Below are 18,224 nucleotides of genomic sequence, written 5' to 3'. Positions count from 1 at the left end.
AAATGCCAATAATGCAATCATAATGTTTAATTACAATAATAGTACAGAATTTAACTTTTAATTGCTAAACCAGCTTTGAAAAGCATTTGAGGCATTTATTGAAAATAAAATTGACATGTTGAGACTTTTATAGTGATTATTATTATGTATAATACCAGAGTTATTGCAGCATCATCCTCTGGGCCGTTATATCGAAACATTATGCGGTGTCTGTCCATATCAGCAAAGTATTCTTTTGCCTCTTTTGATGTGCTGGTACCGAGACCTGTATGAGACATCACCTATTCCAGTCATTATATGTGTATTTAATATGATTATTACTTAACATTAGCTCTAATGAGTACCTGCGATTGGCAGAATCAAAATCAACTCCAGTTCGAAAGTATATCAGCAGCATTAAAAGAACGTTGGCAGCTGCGCAAAAATACAAAATTACTAAATTAAATGAAGTCAGGTATACACCACCTCCTCGGTTCTTACTTTTGACTATTTTGAATTTAGCTTTTATATTACGAACCTTTGTAGTATTTTACTTTCCAAGATTTGTTGTTTTCTGCGTGTTTTTTCCATTCATCGAATTCAGGAATGCTGTAGAATGCCAATTCTTGTTTATTCTTGGTAGCCTTTATTTAAAAAAAATTATAATCAGTACTGCGTATATTTATTTTTATCTACAGCAATACGATTTAGATGGTGCCAACGATTTACTCGCCTTTACGAGAGGAGTAATGAATTCCTCCAAGAAATTATGTCTCAAAAGAGATGGCCAGTTGTGATGAAAGAAGTTAATCAGCAAGCCTTTGATGTGAGAGCCATCCTGGTCCTGTAACATTTAAAAATACGCAAATTAATATCAACTCTTTTTATCAAGTCATAATTATAAACTTCAAAGATTTTGCTCGTACAATTCAAATTAATTTTTCGCTCATAGCAGTCTTCACGATCATGATGAATGCTTCAGTGATAGTTATCCTTTTTTTCTTTTACTGCAATGGATCTGCCTCTCTTTACATACATCAAAGTTTTTTGCATTGGTTTTTACGTATTATTTTTTTGCTTACCCTATAATCAAAATATGAAATTCCATGACCCAAAGCATTCAGTCTTGCAACATCAGTCCAGGAAACAGTCAGAAAGAAAGAATTTTCAATTACATTTACACAGATCTTCTCTGAGAGACCACACCCATCTTAAACACATTGCTGCCAAAGCATTATTTTGAAGTGGACTTACCATAAAAAAACAAAAATGATGTAGTTACAGTGTGCCAAGGTCTCAAGAAAAACAATGAGTTAAAGTACAGTCATCAGTTTTTGCTGATTTTGTCACAGGTTTGTGTGGATAAGAAAAATAATTTGCACCATCTTTCAAAAAATTCTATCAACTTCATTTTTCCGAGATGCTGCCTGACCCGCTGAGTTGCTCCAGCATTTTGTGTCTACCTTCAATTTAAACCAGCATCTGCAGTTTTTTTTCCTAAACTTCATTTTTCCTCCTTCCTATGCACCTGGTTTCCCTTAGGTCTCAACCATTTTTCTTTCACTAAAATTTTCCATTCGGATCTGGAACTAGAATCATGAGATGATGATCTCTCCCACAAGATGAAGGAGGGTGGCAGGTGAACTTTCACTGCCAACTGCTCTCCACAAATCCAAATCTTCTTCAGTGAAATCCTAAACTTGAGGTTATTCGTGGATACAGTTACCTGGGTGTGATACAGGCTAGGGTTATTATTCCATACACCACATGGAATAGAAGTAGATAAATCTCTGTCTTCTTTGTTGTCACCTGCTCCTAGCTAACAATAGTCAATTCTACATTTTCCTTGATCTGCATCCCTTTGGTCTCTTACACTTGGTCTCAGTAACTCCCTCTCCCCTGATGCTCAGTCTGAAGAAGCGCCTCGACCCGAAATGTCACCCGTTCCTTATATCCAGAGATGCTGCCTGAGTTACTCCAGCATTTTGTGTCTATGGTGTAAACGAGCATCTGCAGTTCCTTCCTACACAATATTCTGCTTTGGTTAGGTTGGCTCTGAAAACTTAAAGGAAATTGTGAATAACATAAGCAATTTGTAGTCTTTGATTTGTCTTAACAGATCTTATGCACTGATTCCCAGAACATTGATTGGATTGTGTCAGTTTGCATGCTCATAAAACAGGCTTCCTGTAATATTTATGCAGGATAACCTCATGTATATCTTTTTAATTAAGATTAATTTCATATAATATGCTGACCTGATCAGTCATGATCATAATCTTGCCATAGCGAAGAGATTTCAATGACTCTGCATCATCATAACTTTTCTTGTACTGAAGACCAACTATCTTGATAATGTTGTTGATTTCTGCATTCTCCATTATCTGCACAACAAAGTAACATAACTTTACTGTTCTAGAACTCCCCCCACAGTATTTTAATAACGTAAGAACTAAAAGTATGTAACATACACAAGAGGAAACAATATTGAAATACCTAGTATATGATAGAAATAAAACACAAAATATCAAGCTAGCAAATATTGCTAAGTAGCATGTTTCAATAGCAAAATGTACAATACATTAAGCTTAGTCCTCTTTTCTGTTATCTATTTAACAACAGAATAGCTAAGATTTATTGCCTTTGAGTATGTTTGACAACAAACATTAGAGCCATGCTAAAAAGGGAATTCAATTACTCATGGTATTATTTAAACAGATCAGAGGAACATTTTGTTTGTCAATGACTTACAGTGTACTGTGCAATTAATATTATTGTTGCTAAACATCAATTTTGCTTCAGTTGTAAGATTCAAATGCACGGCATTCTTGAAATCAAAGCAGAATTTCCAGAAATGTTTTAGGCTCCTTTTCAAAAAGTTGTCTTAAAGGATTTAAGAGATTAGAGTGGGGAGTGTAATGTGCTTTCTTAAACTTCTGAATGCAAAATCTGGAACAAATTAGTAGATTGATTTGTGAATGGTATGTTCTTATGCTCTTACAAATCCAATTCCATTAACGGACAGGAAATACACACGTTTCAAATGAGTTGGTACCTTAAAAGCAATTTAATATTACATGTGACAATTATTCATGCTGTGTTTCTCATGTTTATAAAGGGTAGGAGTTTATAAAAAGTACTTTTCACTTTGCCAACTCCTTGTGATGCACCAAGAATAAGAAATATAACTTTACAGTTAGATTCTATGTTAATGCCTTAGATGAAGGAATTGTCTGTAATGTAACCAGGTTTGCAAACCATGTTTGTTACATTATGTAAGAAAATAAGTTGCAACAAGGAAATTGGTTTACAGAAGTAAGCCTGACCACTCTTGGGACACACCATTAGTTTTGGTCTCCTTGTTTGAGACCATTTGTTGGTGCAAACATTCACCAGATCAATTCCTGGGATTAGGAGGATATTATGAGAAGTGATTAAATGGAAGGTAGACACAAAATGCTGGAGTAACTCAGTGGGTCAGGCAGCATCTCGGGAGAGAAGGAATGGGTGACGTTTCGGGTCAAGACCCTTCTTCAGACTGAAGGGTCTTGACCCGAAATGTCATCCATTCCTTCTCTCCCGAGATGCTGCCTGACACGCTGAGTTACTCCAGCATTTTGTGTCTACGTTCGATTTAAACCAGCATCTGCAGTTTTTTTTCCTAGTGATTAAATGGATCTCTGAGACTCCCGGGAGTTTGAAGAATATCAGATATTCTTAGTGAGACAGGGTTCTGGGTAGGTTTGGCAGAGAAGTTGGTGTGATGAATATTTTTAAAAGCAGGAGAATGTACAAGACAGTGATATAATCTTTAAATGAAGGATCAACCACTTAAGACTAGGAATAAGTCTTTGTTTTCACTCAGGTTGTAATTTTTTGCAATTCTCTGTCCTAGATGTGGGCGTTGAGTTATCTAGGACGATAGGAGAATCAAGGGTTGTGGAGATTGGTCATGATAATATAGAAAAATAGAGCAGATTTGAGGTGGTTACATGGCCTCCTCCTACTGCTATTTCCTAGATTGTTATCTATAGATATACTAAAACTCTCATTTGTTTGTTTGTTTGTTCCTGAACTAGAGCGACAATTGTAGGCCCTCCTTACTCACCGTCGTCCCTTTGGTGCTAATGGAAGAAGTTTCATTGAAGTCGGTATTATATTTAAAGTTATTCACATTTTAAAGTTTAAATCTATCTCCTAGGGAGGGAGGGGAGAGGGAGGAAGGGAGGGGGGCTGAGGGAGGGAGGGGGAAGAGGGAGGATAAGGGGGTTAAGGGGATGGAGTGGGGGGGAGGGGGGGAAGGGGGAAGAGGGTGCTGCATCAATGCAGGAGAGGTTTGGGCCCAACGGGTCTACTTGGTCTACTACCAGGTTAAAAATGAGAGCATGGCATTTGCAAAACAGTTATGTTCAAAGGGGGAACAGAAAAATTGCAATAAGAAAGGTGATTCATGACAACTTTGTTTCTGATGGCTGTAGCAGCTATCCAATTTTAAACGCCTATTGCAGTTTAGATTCTCACACAAAATCTAACACATTGTAACTTGCTTTGTTAGTTAATGGTTCAAAATGCAAATATTTTAAAACTTGCGCATGATTTGCAAGTGCAACAATTTGTTCTGAAATTTGGCACAAAAAGATACACCTATGTAACTTTATTCTGGTATTTAAACTAATTTATTCAAATTTAGATTTCAACAGATTCCTCAAAGACGTGCAAAATCTTCAGATATTGACTTTAAGAAGAGTCTCATGAAAACAGATACATTAATGTGGAAGAAAGAGAGACAAGCTTTAGTTGTGAAATTGGCATCCAAAAATAGCAAATCAAAATCAAGAAAAAGCTCTAAAAATGATATGGGGCTTTAATAAGAGAAATTGGAAAAACATCTACTTTCAATACCTTCCCTTCCCATCCATCTTTTGCCGAATGATTTCAAAATTGCGTAATCTAACGTTATGATACTCCATTTATTTGGCACCCAACTGGAGTAATCAATAATAAACATCATTAGCTTGGACACTTAAGCTTGTACTCTCCTTAAAGGTGTGGAGGGTTTGGAGTGAACCAAAAAAGAGATTATTTGAATATAAAAATAAATCTGAAGTACAAACTTGCTATTATAAGACAACCTGCAAAATACATGTGCATAGGCATTTTAAACGCACTTCTTATCAAGTACGGCACTATCACTCAAATGCTTCATTCACAATTGTTTTCACATTAAAGAGGTTTCCAAATGAGGTCAAAATAGCACATTCTTCATTCCAAGTTAATGTATACAATGCAATTTGACATTACTTGTGCAAGATCATACCTGTTTATGTGAAGCCTCCCGAACATTGAGAATTTTACCCCTCAGAGGGAATACACCATATCTATCACGGCCAATGACACCTAGACCTGACACAGCCAAGGATTTGGCTGAATCTCCTTCTGTCAGAATCAATGTACAGTCTGATGAATGCCTTCCACCTGTTAGAAATATATGCACGTCCTTTAGTTTACAAAGTTTGCATGTAAAAGACTAATGCTAAATGAATCTTCGAAAGTGTTTTGCACACAAATATTTGAAGGGCCTTTTTTAAACCACTGTAGTTCTGATTTTTTTTAAAAAATTCACCAAAGACTACTTTATTTTAAACCAAGGATATGATAGATTATGTCATCAGTGTTCTAACAGAATTGAAAGCAAAAGCACTTACTGTACCTGCATCATTGGCATCATCCAGTTTTGGAATGCCTTTAATTTTGCTGTGTTTTACTGAGGAACACTTCTTGTTAAGTTGGGTCTGGGCTTTAAATTTTACCCAATTTAATATACTTTCAACAATGCCACAGTTGTTTGCCTGGAAGGACCAAAGAAATTTTCATTCCTTGTAAAACAATGTGAAAAAAAAACAATCGATTCAAGAAATATCTATTTCATTTTAACAATACAAAATGCAATAAAACATAAAATAGGAAACAGGAGGAGTAAACCATTTGGCTCCAGTTTTCTGCTGGATCCTCTTAGCTCAATCATCTTAGTCTAAATCAACAAAATGATCTAATCACAAAAATATCTTTAATGAATCTGAAAATGGCATTCATATCATTTGTCTAAAGCCTAGAATAATCCTGGAGGGGGAAGGAGCAGGAACTTATCCTTAACTAATGCAGAGGGAATTAAAAACTTGGAAGAAATGCTAGCTCTGAGACTACTTTCTAAAACCCAAAAAAAGCGATGGTAGAGTTTTAGAGAACAAGTTTCAGAGTAAAGCTAACGCTGCTACCAATCACACTATGTGGATAACCAAGTGAAGAAAGATGAAAGGCAAGAGGGGGTAGCTATAAGTAAATTCAAACATGAATATCTTGAAGCGATTAGAAAGGTGGAAATTGGTGATGGACAGGATACGAGTGGTTGATCTAAGATAAAATTGTTTATTGGAGTGAAGGATGTCACAAAAAACACACCACAGAAGTAGAGTTTAGTTCTTCACAGATTGATATCTGAAGCTAAACAAACCAGTTTTGTACTGGATAGGATATAGCCTTGAAATCAAAACATGAGAGTGAGGATTTTTAACTGTTTCAACTTGACCGAGTTAGTGCCAACTGCAGTGAAAATAATAACAAGAAAATCAAGTTTAAGTTTTGAATCAAAAACATTTTTGCTTTTGTCTTCGTTTTCCAGCTTGTTAATTGTCTGTGTTTGGGGGTGTGGGGCAGACTCAACAGAGAGCAATAGTAAGTGACTCTACTTGGAGGCTTTAACAATGTAAAATATTAACATATCTATGTTTACATATATTGCTTAGCCGTCTTTAGGTTAAGTCACTGAAAACCAAGTAACAATCAAGGTAAGAAGCATGGCATATTGCTACTTTGCAAAATTTAATGATGCTCCAATGAAAATGTGAGTGGGAGTGGAGTTATGTTGAGAAAGGAGGGTGATCATCACAGAATGTCAGTGATGTGGCATGGTAGAAAGTGTTTGGAGGAAGTGCTTGTTGGCCTGAAGAAAATTCTGCTCCTCAAAGTCTACAAACCAGTGCTGGAAAGTGGATATGACACTTTTACTCTCTTTTTACCTGCTGTGTTTCCAGATGTCTGGAAAGCCCGATGAACATTAAGTAGGAAATCCTATAAAAAGAGAAGCAAGCAACTTCCTTGAAAGATTTAACCCATCAACCCAGCAATTCTTTGAATGAATGAGTTAATTAACATCAAAACGTGACAGGCTGTGAGCACACTTAGTTCTATTTCAGGTTAAGAACTTTACCCCTAACCAATGTCACCCAATGTTTTTAATGAGAATTACCTCCTACCTGTACACAATGTATTAAATCAAAGTTGTATATTTTGACAAATTAACATTGAAATACTAACCCCCTTGAAGAACTTCTCAGAAAGTACACACTTGGATCCAAAGCTCTTTGGCTGAATAGTCATGTTTTCTTTTGTTTGTGAATCAAATGTTGGGTTTTCAATTAGACAGTTGACAAAGACCCATAAATGATTTTTTACCTTTGCAAAAGAAAAACACATCTGAAGTTATCTTCATACTCAAATTTAAATTTATTTTGTCAAGTTTTACTAAAATTCTACTAAAAACATACCTGAAACGGTTTTACTGATACGCCAGCCTTGTTTTTCTTTTTCACCACTTCAATCAATTTACTTACAATCTGGTCTACCACATAATCAGCATGTCTACCACCCTTTGAAAATAACATCAAATTTTGAATTATTTTTAATTTGCAAGAAAGTTAGGCGAGATCTTTTAAAAAGCATTGTTTGATAATATACCCTTTTTTTAAATACCGACCTTCGTGGTAGCAATACTATTTACAAAGCTGACTTGCTGAAAGCCTTTCTCACTCATGGTCAGACACACCTCCCAGCGATCATTCACTGCTTCATGAACCACCTTTAGTGCAATGCCAGTCTCATCCAACTTATCTTTGACATAAAGATCCACGTAACTCCGGAATCCATTTATCTAAAAGGTCAACAAGAACACAGTTAAACATCCATTCCATACCATAAAACATAGGAGTAGAATTAGGCCATTTGGCCCATTAAGCCTGCCCAATAATTCAATCATAGATGTTCTATTTTTCCTTCTCAACCCCATTTGTGTCTGCTTCCAAGACCACCCCTGACAGCTCATTCCAGGCATGCACCACTCCATGTAAAAAAAAGAACTTGCCCAACATATTTTCTTTAAACTGTTTCACTCTATGTGGTTGAGTATTTGGGATTTCCACTCTGAAAAACGATTTGACTGTCAATTTTATCAAGGCTCTCATAGAGATTTATATAATTATCAGGTCTCCCTTCAGCCTCCAATGTTCCAGAGAAAACAGTTTAAGTTAATACCCTCTAATCCCAGCAACGTCCTGATGAAGCCTTTCTGTGCCCTCTCCAAATCCTCCACATCTTTCCTGTTATAAGGCAAATGGTGTAGGAAGGAACCACAGAAGCTGGTTTATGCCGAAGATAAGACACAAAATGCTGGAGTAAATCAGTGGGTCAGGCAGCATATCGCTCCTTGCTCGATTCCATCTATGGACCCCAACAGTCCTTTCAGGTGAGGCAGGGGTTTACTTGCAACTCTTCCAACCTCATCTAATGCATCTGATGTTCCCGGAGTGGGGTCCTATAGATCGGCTAGACCCAAGCGTAGATTTGGCGATTATTTCACTGAACACATAGTCCGGCCTACGTGATCTCGTGGTTGCCAAACATTTTAACTCCCCTTCTCATTCCCATACTGACATTTCTGTCTTGGGCCTTCTCCACTGTTAGAGTGGGACCACATGCAAATTGGAGGAACAGCATCTGAGATTTCGCTTGGGCAACTTACAAGCCAGTATGAAGGTTGCTATCTCTAATTTTCTTTTTAACCTCCCTATCTCCCCACCGTCTCCTTTCACCCGTATCCCTCTGCCAACTTTATATTTCACTCTTTCTCTTCTTTCCTTTTGTCTCTTTTTTCACCTCTAGTAGACTTTATCACTAACCTTCATCAACCTGCCAATCACCACCTTCAGCTGTATCCACCTTGCCCTGCTTCCACCTCTTTTTCAACTTTCTTTCCCCGACAGAAGGGTCTGCAGAAGGATCCCGACCTAAAATACCACCTGTCCATTTCCTCCCCAGATACTGCCTGATCTGCAGAGTTTCGCTAGCACTGTGTTTTTTGGTTGAGCATTCAGAACTTATTTCCCTTTATTGTAATTTTGAATACGTGTCTTCTCCTATTAATGCTTTTTCCAGACCAACAATTTATGATTTACATGTCTTTTCAGCTGTTTCACCCTGCTTGTATCATATTGTTTCAGCTCAGTCTCACGTTGTTTTAAATCTTTTGTCCTCCACCCTTATTTGGTTGTCTAAAACGCCCCTTCCACACTACCACTGAATTCAAAAAACTTGTTTTATTTCTGACTTTTCCCAGTTCTGAAAAGGCCATCAACCTCAAACATCAGTTGTCTTCTCTGTCCAAAGATATTGCCAGACCTGGTGAATATTTTTATTTATGGACTATTCAAAAACATCCGGTAAATATTGCAATCTAAACATGCATTTAATAATTACTTACTGGCAATTTCTTTCCATTAAGCATGACTTTGACTCCTTTACATGACCCAGCTACATCGTAAGCTCTCCGCGTCATAAGTGCCACTATATCTTTATCCAGTTTTTCCATCTTAAATTTCGACAGATCAGGATGGAATGTAATACACGTGTAATCATCTCCATCAAAATGTTTAATCCTTGACTCAGATGATTTGTTCATATTATTTGTCCACGTCTGCATTCAGAAAATAAAATGTTTTGAAATATTTTTAAATTTAATTTTGTTCATAGATTAGGCACAAATGTAACAAATATCACTACTTTTGCCTTATGGAAGTTACCTCAAGATTGATTGTACAAAGAAAAATATCATGTGATCTGCCTTTGTTAATAGGATAATAATTATAGATGATCACATACAAAATATAAAGGATGAATTAATTATACATTTTAGTAGCAGATGAAACCAAGGCCCAATTATTAAAATAATACATTCCTCAGCATAAGGAAGAGTATTCTAACCTTAAAGCTAAATTCAATAAAATGCTGGAAGATTTAATGAAAATAATACAAATACAAGCTCTAAATCAGCAATAACAACTAAATCTAAATAAGATTTCAGAAAAGCACAACATGAACATTTTTTGGCTTTGGGTAATTTTTGAAGAATTAATGCAGGAGGGAGTTTAAATAGATTATATTCGGGTAGAAGTATTTATTTTCCTCCCTTGTCCTTTGCACATTCATATATTTAGCACCAAACTCCAAATCTAAATTTAGATTCCACAAATATGTAAAGATAGATTGAGTACGATTCCAAGTATTTCACACTTCAACTTGGGAAGAGTACCCGTGTGCATTCTAAAGTATACATTCTAAAGTGCTTAAGCAGGGGTATGTGGAAAAAACAGGGGAAAAGACACAGTGGAGATTGGTGTGAAGGCTTGAGCATTTGGGCACAAAAGAGCGAATAAAAGGAAGATCAGGAGCACACATTTAAATTTAAATTTTAAAATTGTCATTTGTGGTACAGCAGAAAAACATGAAATTTGTATTTGTTTTCTTATATTCCTGTAAAGTATGTGTTATATCTCTGTTTTGGAAGTCACTCACTAGAGAAATAAAACATTTTGATGTAGCAGTACACCACTACTCTTGTTTGCACACATAACTACTAACAACCTGACCCCAAATGAACACTGTGAAATGTACCCATATTTTTATCTGGCGCGACATGTTTACAATTGCAGAGTGAATCAAACCATTTCTTAGTTTAGTTTATTGTCAAGTGTACCGAGGTATTATGAAAAGCTTTTGTTGCGTGCTAACCAGTCAGCAGAAAGACAATACATGATTACATGATTTCTGTTATGTGTGCAGCTTAGTCAAAGATCTACACCTGCTCTAGAAGGAAAAGGGATCAATGGGAAACCATACTGAGGTGTAGGCAATAAAATAGCATGGGACAAGTTGGCGGCTCATTAAGATTTCAATAGAAGGTTTGGGCCAATACTTGTTATGCAGACCATAGGGATGGGTGGGGGGGGAGTGTGTCCGTTATTGCTGATAATCTGCTATAACCGAGGAGTATGGTATTATCATTGTATAAGTACCTGCAGTTGGTGGTTAATACATACATGGACATAGAAAATAGGTGCAGGAGTAGGCCATTCGGCCCTTCGAGCCAGCACCACCATTCAATGTGATCATGGCTGATCAACAATCATTCCCCCTTTCCTGCCTTCTCCCCATATTCCTTGATTCCGCTAGCCCTAAGAGCTCTATCTAACTCTCTTTTCAATGCATCCAGTGAATCAGCATCCTCTGCCTTCTGAGGCAGAGGATTCCACAAATTCACAACTCTCTGTGTGAAAAGGTTTTTCCTCATCTCAGTTCTAAATGGCCTACCCCTTATTCTTAAACTGTGCCCCCTGGTTCTGGACTTCCCCCAACATCAGGAACATGTTTCCTGCATCTAGCGTGTCCAATCCCTTAATAATTTTATGTTTCTATATGATCCCCGCTCACCCTTCTAAATTAGAGTGAATACAAGGCTCCAATCTTTCATCACGACAGTCCCTCCATCCCGGGAATTAACCTCGTGAACCTACCCTGCATTCCCTCAATAGCAAGAATGTCCTTCCTCAAATTAGGAGACGAAAACAGCACACAATACTCCAGTTGTGGTATCATCAGGGCCCTGTACAACTGCAGAAGGACCTCTTTGCTCCTATACCTAACTCCTCGTGTTATGTCATACACAATACACATCGTAATACACAAAAGTGCTTAAGTCACTCAGCAGGTTAGGCAGCATCTATAGAAAACATGAATAGGTGATGTTTTGGGTTGACACCCTTCTTTAGACTCTTAGTCTGGAACTGGGCCTGAAATCCAGGTGAGTTGACGGCCCTGGCCTGTAGGCCTTCAGGGGAGCGGCGCGAGCCGGGCAGCCGGCACTGCAAGCAGCTGGGGAGGTGATGTGAGCTGGTGGCGGCGTGGGGGCAGTTGGTGCTGCAATTGGCTGGGGATGGCGTGGGCAGTCTTCGGTAGATCAGTCCGCTATAACCAAATCTGTTTTGAAGAGGTCCATTAAAACAAGGGTTTACTGTATTTCCAAATATAAAATTTTGGAGGAAAACTTGAAGGCGGCGTCACAGGTAGATAGGGTAGTCAAAAAGACTTCTTGGCACATTAGTCAAAATATTGAGTATAGAAGTTGGGAGGTCATGTTGCAGTTATACAAGAAGTAGGTGAGACGGCATTCAGAGTATTGGGCACCATGTTATAGGAAAGATGATGTTAAGTTGGAAAGAGTGCAGAGAAGATACAAGGATGCTGCCAGGACTTGAGGGTCCGAGCTACTATAGTGCTCAAAGTAATGTGGGATGAAGCATACATGGCAGCTGACTAAATTTGGAACACTGTTACAAATTTCATATAATGCCGTCTTATGTTACAGACTACGTTTAAGTGGATAGATGAATAAGTAAATAATTACATTTTCATTCTCGTTTCCAAACTACAATGTTTCCTCAACTTCCGATTAATGAAAATGGACTAAAATCGCATCTTACCTGTTTAAAACTGCTTTTGTATTCTTTACAAGCAGTCTCCACTGTAAACTTTGTGCTGAATATGTTGCAAAGTTTAGCACCATAGCCGTTTCTTCCACCTACAAAATCCATACAATTACCAAGTTTACTGGCATCAATTCCATCAACTGCTGAAAATATTATTCACAATTGAATGTAATGGCAAACATGGTTCTTACCTGTGACTTTCTTTTCTTCATCATCATAGTTACTTGAGGTTAAGAGCTGTCCAAAAATCAAAGCAGGAACATATACTTTTTCTACTTTGTGCTCCACTACTGGAATGCCTTTCCCATTATTCCAAATACTAATAATGTTGGAGTCCCTTGAACAACACAAAAAGCCATTTAAATGAGGATTTATCTTCCAATATGACTGATTTTTTTTTAATGGATAGACTAAATGGCACATTACAGATTGCAATACTTCAAAAATACATCCCAAACCATTTGAAAACTCAGGGATCCAAGCTTTTGAGCAGGGATCAAGATCAATGAGCCATATGAAAAACAAGTTTTAAAAACTTTCTATTGTAGCGGTGTGGATGTGCAGACCTGAAATAAGGCTAGACGCCAGGCAAGTTCCAAGAAGGTCGTTTAATAATCATTCATGCTTCCACATGGAATGCCACCAAACCCTTCCAGGGAAACCCCGCAGCCTGGGGCCATCCCAGACCTGTCCATCCAGTGCCGAGGGGTTTGACCCAGGGAGTGACCTAATCCCCAGGGGCCGTCACAGTACCCCCCCCCCCCCCCGAACCATAAACCGGACCGAGGGGACGCAAGAGACGACCAGCCCGAGTGCGCATACCCGGCGGCGCAGGGACCAGCGTAGGCTCAGGTTGCCGAGAGCGGCCCCGAGACCGAGGCTGGGCAACCAACACAATCGATGTCCATGTGAGCCGGCTTCAAGCGTGCAACCGACACCGTCTCGCTCCGGCACCCCATGTCCAGTACGAAAGTCGTTGACCCATGCTGCAGCACCTTGAAGGGACCCTCATACAGCCGCTGGAGCGGCGTCGGGTGAGCATCTCGGCGCAAGAAAACGTACAAGCAGTCCTGCAGCGCAGACGAGATGCGACGGCGAAACGACACATGGCGAGACGTCGGTACCGGAGCGAGCTTGCCCACCTTCTCACAGAGGGGCAGCATGGCGGATGACGGCGGCTCCTGCTTCCCCTGCGCCAACGGAACAAACTCCCCAGGCACCGTGAGCGGAGCCCCATAGACGAGCTCCGCTGAGGAGGCGGCCAAGTCTTCTCTTGGGGCGGTTTGTATGCCCAACAAGATCCACGGCAACGCGTCCATCCAGTACGGGTCCGTGAGCCGAGCCTTCAGGGCAGCCTTGAGCTGACGATGGAACCGCTCCACCAGGCCGTTCGCCTACGGGTGATAGGCCGTGATGTGGTGTAGCTGAACACCCAACAGGCGAGCCATGGCCGACCACAGCTCAGACGTTAACTAGGCTCTCCGGTCTGATGAAATGTCCTGGGCACGCTGAAACGGGCAATCCAATGCGCCGCCAGAGCGCGAGCACACGTGGCCGCAGAAGTGTCAGCCAAGGGAACGGCCTCTCGCCACCACGTGAAGCAGTCCACCACGGTGAGGAGGTGAGTGACACCACAGTTCGGCGGTAGCCGGCCCACAATGTCTACGTGGATGTGATCAAACCGCTGGCGGGGCACGCAGAACTCCTGGAGAGGCGCCCGGACATGACGCTGGACTTTGGCAGTCTGACACGGAACGCAACCTGCTTGCGCAAACTGTGCCACATGAAGCGGGCAGCCTCAAGGGCCGTCATCGCTCAGATGGAAGGGTGAGCCAGCCCGTGAATCACGTCGAAAACATGCTGCAGGGACGATGGGGCGCGGCTGACCGGATGAGACATCGCACATCAGCATCGCCACTCCAGGACCGAAAGGGACGCCCTCCAGACGTAGGTCGGAAATGGCAGTCCGGTAGCTGAGCCGTCGTCAGGGCAGAATAGTCGATGCCGGGGGCCATCTCGAGAACAGCATTGACAGTGGGGCGGAACAACGCATCAGTGACCCGATTCTCCTTGCCTACGACGTAGCGGATGGAAGTGGTAAAGTCGGACACGAATGCCAACTGCCGCTGCTGCCATGCGGACCATGGGTCGGAAACCTTAGCAAAGGCGAAGGTGAGGGGATTGTGGTCCGTGTAAGCGGTGAAAGGGCGGCCCTCCAAAAAGTAGCGGAAGTGGAGCACCGTCAGGTGCAGGGCAAGGAGCACCCGGTCAAATACGCTGTAATTCCTCTGGGCGTTGCTGAGATGATGACTGAAAAAGGCCAGGGGCCGCCAACACCCATCCGTCAGCTGCTCCAGCACCACCCCGGCCGTCGCCTCCGAGGCGTCCACAGTGAGGGCAGTCGGGGCATCCTCCCGCGGGTGGACAAGCATCGCGGCCCGAGCCAGGGCCTCCTTAGCGCCATCAATCGTTGCCACCGCCTCGGCAGTCTACTGAATGTCCTTGCGCTTACCCGCTAGTAGATGAAACAACAGCCGCATCATCCGGGCTGCGGATGGCATGAAACGGTGGTAAAATGCAACCATCCCCATGACCTCCTACACACCACGCGAAGAGGATGGACGGGGAAATCGGCGGATGACATCGACCTTGTCCGGCAGGGGAACCGTGCCTCGCCTGGTCACGAGGTGGCCAAAAAGGTCGATGGTAGAAACCCCAAGCCAACACTTGGCGATGTTGATAGCCAAGCCGTGCTTGTTGAGCCGCTGACAGAGCTGCCGAAGGTGAGTGCAGTGCTCCTGCCGCGAGCGGTTAGCCACCAGGATGTCGTCAACGTAGACGAAGACGAAACCGCGGCACACTCCGTCCATGAGCCGTAGGAACGCCTGCGCAACGTTCTTAAGGCCGAAGGGCATCCGGAGGAATTCGAAAAGTCCAAATGGCATGATAATTGCATTCGTGGGCACATCATCCGGGTGGACCGGGATCTGATTGTAGTCCCGCACCAAATCCACCTTGGAGAAGACTGTTGCCTCAGCCAGATGGGCTTTGAAATCCTGGATGTGGGGCGTGGGATACCGGTCCACGGTGGTAGCGTCATTCAGCCGCCGATAATCCCCGCAAGGCCGCCAGCCCCGCTTGCCTTAGGAACCATGTGAAGCGGGGAAGTCCATGAGCTGTCGGAAGGACGGACGATCCCCAAGGACTCTATAGCGCGGAGCTCCTCCCGGGCGAGGCGGAGCTTATCAGGCGGCAGCCGGCGTGCACGGGCGTGGAGGGGCGGGCCGGTAGTTGGAATGTGGTGCACCACGCCGTGCTTGGGGCTCGACGAGCGGAACTGGGGGGTCAGGATGTCAGGAAACTCGGTCAGTACCTGTGCGTAGCAGGAGTCCACGGACGACAGCGGGCCAGCAGGCGGCGCAATCGGATCGCCCAGACGCAGCGTGATCAGCTCCATCGTGGCAGAGTGGACCAGGCGCTGCCGCTTGACGTCCACCAGGAGGTAGTGAGCCCAGAGGAAATCAGCGCCCAACAACGGTTGGGAGACATCAGCGACAGTGAATGGTCAGAAGAAATGACAGGCCCCAAAGATGAGCAGGACTGTGCTAACCCCATAAGTCCGAATGCGGCTTCCGTTCGCTGCGGTGAGTATGGGCCCCCGGTTACCGGAACGAATGTCCGCCAGTGAAGGTGGCAGGATGCTCAACTCCGCCCCGGTATCAACAATGAATCGACCCCCGGAGCGCCAATCCCAGGCGATGAATGTGACCAGCCGCCGCAGCCATTACCAGAGGCCGGCCCCGACGTTTCCCAGGAACGAGCAGGGCTTGCCGCACTGACGAGCTGTAGCACCCCAGCGCTGGTGGTAGAACAGAGGTCTGCTGGTGGCGCCTGGTGCAGGCTGTGGGCCAGGCTGGAGCAGCGCGGCCGGTTCGCACATGCCTCCGAGGCGCAGCCGAGACGCGATGGATGGCTCCACCAACCTGCAGTTCGAATACCGGCGCCGTGGAGGCCATGTCCAGCGGGTTCACGTCCCGCCGACGGGCCATCCACAGCATAGCGGCGTGCTCACCCAGGGCCTGTGGGTCCGCGAAGGAATCGCCGGCGAGCTGCAGGCTGATATCGTCCGGCAGCTGTTGAAGAAAGACAAACCGGAACAGAAAGCAGGGCGGGTGGCCGTCTAGGAGTGAGAGCATGTCGCTCAACAGTGTTGACGGCCGCCGATCCCCGAGGCCGTCCATCTGGAAGATTTTCACCGCCCGCTTGAATTCGCTGAGGCCGAACTGACGGAGCAGGAGTGCTTTCAAACTGGGATACTTGTTGTCCGCCGGAGCAGCGCGAGGGTAAGGCCTGATGCGGCTAGCGGTCACCTGATCGAGGGCGCCGACCATGTAGTAGAAGCAAGTTGCATCCACCGTGACGCCCCGGAGGTTAAACTGGGCCTCCGCCTGCTGAAACCAGACGTCCGGCTCGGCGGTCCAAAACGTCCGCAGCTTGAGTCGGACCGCGCTGAGCTGGCCCCGGTCTGCGTTTTGATCCATTGTTTCAAATAATGGAACGTTGAGGTCACCAGTGTAGCGGTGTGGATGTCCAGACCTGAAATAAGGCTAGACACCAGGCAAGTCCCGAGAACGTCGTTTAATAATCATTCATGCATCCACACACCACAAGACAGACAAAGGAATGCCACCAAACCCCTCCAGGGAAACCCCGTAGCCTGGGGCCGTCCCAGACCTGTCCATCCAGTGCCAAGGGGTTCGACCCAGGGAGTGGCCTAATCCCCAGGGGCCGCCACTCTATATTATTTACATTTAAAATATAGTAAAATTGTATTTATCTGGCATGCTTCGGACATGAATGGTGGTGGTTATTCTGGACCATTGCATGTTATTCTAATGAATATTCCTCTGATATTAAAAAATATATGTTATACAGTAGTATAATAAATTTTCCAACAAACCCAGCAAGTTTAAAGGAAGCATGGGAACTGAAGTCCCAGTGAGCCATGTTACAAACTATTGGATTTTATGAAAAATTGGATAGGAGATTATTGGAGTTTAACTGTTCTTCAAAAATAAAATTCAGGATTTCAACACCGATACCACACTTCTGCTGCCACTCATGGAAGTGAAATACTAAGCAAATTCAAAATGAAAACATTAATCAAATTCCTATTTGAAAATTAATATGAAATATTCTTCCACTATCCTTTCAGGTAGCACATTACAGATCACAACAACCCAGTTCCTTAAAAATCTTCGCCCATTTGGTAAAAAATGTCTTAAATCTTTTCCTCCAGGTTACTGATCCAACTGTTTAAATAATTTCTTGGAGGAATAGCCCTCTTCAATATTTTGTGAAAACATGCAATGTCTTAAAGTAAACAATTACTGCTTCACTCACATCTTTGTGTAATGCCCATGAAAATAAATTAAATTGTATACACTTCAAATAAGATGTTCTTTCACAAATTATCGAGCTTGAATATTTGAAGCTTATCTTTTTGGTCAGTAGGTGCTTTTCCAGTTTATGATTTAAACTATATGGCCCGCCACACAGCCACATACTCTAACCCCAAGCCTCATTTGGTTA

The 18,224-nt window shown here is 42.7% G+C and overlaps 1 protein-coding gene across 5 annotated transcripts in view; it reads right to left on the bottom strand.

Moving 5' to 3' along the window:
* top2b (DNA topoisomerase II beta) overlaps positions 1-18,224 on the bottom strand; it is a 105,490-nt gene that overhangs the window by 75,184 nt on the left and 12,082 nt on the right. For all 5 annotated transcript variants that reach the window (XM_078420980.1, XM_078420956.1, XM_078420972.1 and 2 more), the window contains 12 exons: positions 12,824-12,969; positions 12,627-12,724; positions 9,572-9,784; positions 7,793-7,966; positions 7,584-7,685; positions 7,354-7,491; positions 5,690-5,828; positions 5,297-5,454; positions 2,238-2,363; positions 713-823; positions 518-623; positions 156-265 (listed from right to left, as the gene is read on the bottom strand). In XM_078420980.1, the coding sequence (XP_078277106.1) occupies positions 156-265; positions 518-623; positions 713-823; positions 2,238-2,363; positions 5,297-5,454; positions 5,690-5,828; positions 7,354-7,491; positions 7,584-7,685; positions 7,793-7,966; positions 9,572-9,784; positions 12,627-12,724; positions 12,824-12,969 (1,621 nt within the window). The remainder of the gene's footprint in view (positions 1-155; positions 266-517; positions 624-712; positions 824-2,237; positions 2,364-5,296; positions 5,455-5,689; positions 5,829-7,353; positions 7,492-7,583; positions 7,686-7,792; positions 7,967-9,571; positions 9,785-12,626; positions 12,725-12,823; positions 12,970-18,224) is intronic.

The sequence above is a fragment of the Rhinoraja longicauda genome, chromosome 2 (genome assembly GCF_053455715.1).
Source record: "Rhinoraja longicauda isolate Sanriku21f chromosome 2, sRhiLon1.1, whole genome shotgun sequence".
Classification (NCBI taxonomy): domain Eukaryota; kingdom Metazoa; phylum Chordata; class Chondrichthyes; order Rajiformes; family Arhynchobatidae; genus Rhinoraja; species Rhinoraja longicauda.
This window is presented reverse-complemented; position numbering and strand designations above follow the sequence as displayed.